A 4,302-nucleotide genomic window follows, 5' to 3' on the forward strand; every position below is an offset into this window, starting at 1 on the left:
ATTAGCAGCAGCTTCTGGGCATCATTATCTTTACAAGCTACTCTAAATTTAATGTCATGAAAAATATCAAATGTTCTCCAAATTATGCAATCCAAAATCTGTCTATGATTCATATTCTATACACAATCAGGCAGAAATGCCCAAAACTAGGCTCCTTAAAAGTTTGGTACTACTGTCACAATAGCAAAGCAGGGAGATTGGTGGGACGGGTACAATCAATCAATCTACGAGCTCACAATGCAAGCACAAACGATTTAGCAGTCCTAAACCAAACTATTCTAGATCAGCCAATGAGTCCCTCAAATGACAGTTGAGACACAGAACGGATGCTATTGGATAAGTTTAACAGAAATTGAAACTAAGACCAAGCAGAAAACTGGATAAAACAAAAAAAATAACTAGAAAATCTGATTGCAGACCTACAGAACCAAGTTAAACAATCTATAGGGATTACCTACCAAGAAGGCAGTTGGCCCGGTGGCAGATTATAGGGTAGTTACCATGGGATAACCTACTAGCTAGCTAGACCTGGAATCTCAGTGTGGAAATAAATGTATAACATGGATTAAGAATATATTACTCCGTACAAGAAAACTCCTGTGAGTCTGATAAGGTTTTCTAGCCATCACAGAGTAAGATCCATATTACAATGCTGCAAAGAGCCAAGACACTATACTCATCCTCGAACTCAAAAACCAACAGAGAAAATGCAGACTTTAGGGAAAACAATGTGTATTGGCCTGTAACATGTTCACTCTACTGGTAACTTCTAACACCAGAAGTAACAGCATGGATCTGTAATTTTTAAACTTGCTGCAAGAAACTTGGGATAGCATATAAAAAGTTGCACTATATGTAACCTATATAAATTCTAGACTAGGATAGACACCGGACATGTCCCAACCTCGGTTGCATCGACACACGTTTTGTTTCATAATAAGATGCAAGTAAATTTTCTGCTAATCCCACCAGCAACTTAATCTAACATTGTTAACTTTGCAGAGAAATCTTGGAAATAGGGTTCAAACTTTACAAATTTATCACCAAACGAAGTACTACAAGAAATTATCTGGACTAGGGATACATTTTAAATATTAACAAGTAACTGACACATAAAACAGGTATGATTATTCTTGTCTGTAACTAACCAATACTATCTCTTCTTGGCTTTTATATTGTGCAAGAACCACTTAATTCGGCACTTACAAAAAGATCTTGTCAAACAATTTTCCAAGTTTCAAACACACTGACAAATATGCAAACACAGGAGGATTATGCAAAAAATCATTGGAATCCAGTTGAGTAGTTGACGTAAGAAATCATTTCCGCTACTTCAACCCAGAAGTGTGGGAAGCTTCTGTTATTGCAAAAGTTACTCCCCGGGTCAAGGAATATTACAAGACACCGCTAAATGTAAGTGGCGAAAATGTTTGAGTAGGTGCTTTCAAAATGCTACAAAGTCTCATCCGTGAGCAGATAATTTCACAAACTAAACATAGCAAATGCTAACAGATAAATTCTGCCTCACTATCATCAGAAATTGGCATCATTGCAGAGGCAGAAATCAACCAATCCCCCGCCACCTAAAAACCCCTCTATACTATTAGCTTCAAACACCTCAAAATGGAGAGAAGGCTAACTTTTGCATCAAAACTACCGAAGTCAGGTGATATTCCTAGGTATATATACTTAAGTGGAGTTCTATTAAGATCAACACTAGAACAAAACCTCATTTTTCGAAGAAATCAAATACGGAGTATTCTATAACATAAATAAGACCACCAAATAACTGAGTAAGTCTCTACAATAACCGACCTGTCATCCATTTTGGACGCTAACATGCTCGATTGGTACAAAGTTATTATGTTATAGGTATAAATTTGTACTCCGTATGTTAATGGTACTACCAAATACACACTAATCACTGCCAATGACAAACTAATTTGTACCAATTAAGCTTCTTAGCGTCTAAAATGGAGCCCGAATATGTTTTTAGCCAACTTCCCAGCGCAACTACGATATAGAGCAACTCTTCCCAATTTCTCAATATTCAACAATGAGAACGCAAATACAGAAAACAATTGATCCAGCTCCATATTTATTATTTCAACATGTAACATCACCAAATATCAACACAATCGAAGCTAAACACACCCAAATTTCGTTAAACAAATACAAATTTATTGAAACTTTAGTTCAATATTTATGACAATTCACGCTTAAACCATCATAAATCCAATTGCAAAACAACTTACAAATCCATCCGTAACAAAAAGGCGACTCGGAGATAGGAGAGAGAAAAAGGAGAAGGACCTCGAAAGATCTAAAAGCGATGAGACAATTTTTCCTTCTCTAGGTACCACTGAACATAGGAGTAAACTCCGACGAGAGGTCCGAGCAAAAGGGTGGTGCTGATATAATTCTCCGTCACCTTGTGGCTAAGTTTTCCGGGCAGATCTTTCCATAATCCAGGCATCACCTTCTGCTGGTACGGAGACAAAGCGTACTGCACCATCTTCATCTTCACCGGAATCTTACCCATCTCTTCTCACGACGGACGGCGATCAGGAAACCCTAAGTTCTGGAGATTGGAGCTTGTTGTAACTTGTAAAATTTGTAAAAGACGTTTAATTTTTCAAACAAATGCGGAGGGGTGAAAATAGAGGGTTTTGTGGGCTGTGTAGACGGGCAGAGATGTCAATGGGGCGGGACAAATGCAGGGCAGGTCCCTCTACTCCCATCCCAACCTCAAATTTTCATTCTCATTCTCGCCCCATAAGTCATAACCCAGGACGGGTACAAAATTTATTTCCATCCCCGTCTAACGGGTGTAAATTAAAATCTATCACCGTCCCACTATCCAATTGGGTATCCATCCCCGTCTTACCCCGCTTCATGTCCGCGCTAATATCAAATATTTAGCAAACATTTACCATATATACGGGGTAAATAAAGTTAACTTTAGAAAAAAAAAAATACCTTATGACTAAAATAACATATATAATCGAAAAAAATACTCGTCATAACAAAAAAATCCAAACAAAAAACTTAAAAATCTCATCTAATTTCATATTATCACCTAAAAATGCAAATAAATCAAAACTCACCTCATCACCCATTGCGGATATGAAGCGGGGCGAGTGGGGATGGGACGGGGCAGGCGGGGATGGGACGGATTCAACACAAATCCCACCCTCCCCATCACCCATAGCGGGTACGATTTTTATACCCCATCCCCATCTCATCACCCGCCAAACTTACCTCCATCCCCGGCGGATGCGAGGCGGGTCTCTGGCGAAACCCGCCCCACTGACATCCCTGTAGAGTGTAGACTAGAAACTTAAACTCAGCACGTTGTTTATATGGTTTAGATAGCTCTATACCATACCACTTTCCCTTGCCTCGTTCTCGCCACGCCCTTACACTCGTTAGGGCACGAGGCTCGACATATGAGCCTACACAATTCGAAGCGCGCCTAGCTTCAGATACTATGACACAATGCTCCCAATTCCCAAATTCATCCAATGATTTGAAGAAGTTGGTACTTTTAAATGCAACACTCTTTCTACCCGAAGCTAGTATTTCATCTATCTTTTTTTATTCTTTACGTATTTTGATTTGGAGGTCTCATTTTAATATTTATGTTTATTTCCTTTTGTGATGCAACATAAATTCCCCTACTCCTGCCATAAATCGTGTCAAGGGATTATATTAATCAATCAAATTCTTTCGGACATTATATTTTTCACACTTTCCTATTAAGACATTAATAAACGTAGTTTGCATGATTTAAGTTAAGAAAAAAAACTTTACGGAGTAACTACAATTAATTATTTGTTAAATCTGCAAAATAACAAACGTAATATCTCTATTTTATAAGGGAACTCCCGAGGCCAATTTAGTATTTACACTTTTAGTTCCCCCCTATAGAATAGTGCCTCTCTCACAATTGAATAAATAAAAAATCTTGCCTTAACTTAAATTAAGAATAAGGCCATGTTCTTCCGAACTTTGTTTGACTGAACTGAAAAGAACTGAATGAATAATAGATAATAGATAATAAGTAATAAGTAATAAGTAATAAGTAATAAATAATAAGTAATAAATAATAAATAATAAATAATAAATAATAATAAATAAATAATAAATAATAAATAATAATAAATAAATAATAATAAATAAATAATAATAAATAATAAATAATAATAAATAATAATTAATAAACATAATATTTATATTTATAAAAATACTCATAATAATATTAATACGGGGTAATAATTGAACTGCATGGATCTGAACTGA

At 36.3% G+C, this 4,302-nt stretch overlaps 1 protein-coding gene across 1 annotated transcript; it reads right to left on the minus strand.

Annotated features, from left to right (window-relative positions):
* Nucleotides 1-2,069: 2,069 nt before the first annotated feature.
* On the minus strand, nt 2,070-2,687 carry LOC110789838 (cytochrome b-c1 complex subunit 8-like). The gene has a single exon (XM_021994537.2). The coding sequence runs from the start codon at nt 2,540-2,542 to the stop codon at nt 2,324-2,326; it is 219 nt and encodes a 72-aa protein (XP_021850229.1). The 5' UTR covers nt 2,543-2,687; the 3' UTR covers nt 2,070-2,323.
* Between the last annotated feature and the right edge of the window lie 1,615 nt (nt 2,688-4,302).

Source organism: Spinacia oleracea, chromosome 5 (genome assembly GCF_020520425.1).
Source record: "Spinacia oleracea cultivar Varoflay chromosome 5, BTI_SOV_V1, whole genome shotgun sequence".
NCBI lineage: Eukaryota > Viridiplantae > Streptophyta > Magnoliopsida > Caryophyllales > Amaranthaceae > Spinacia > Spinacia oleracea.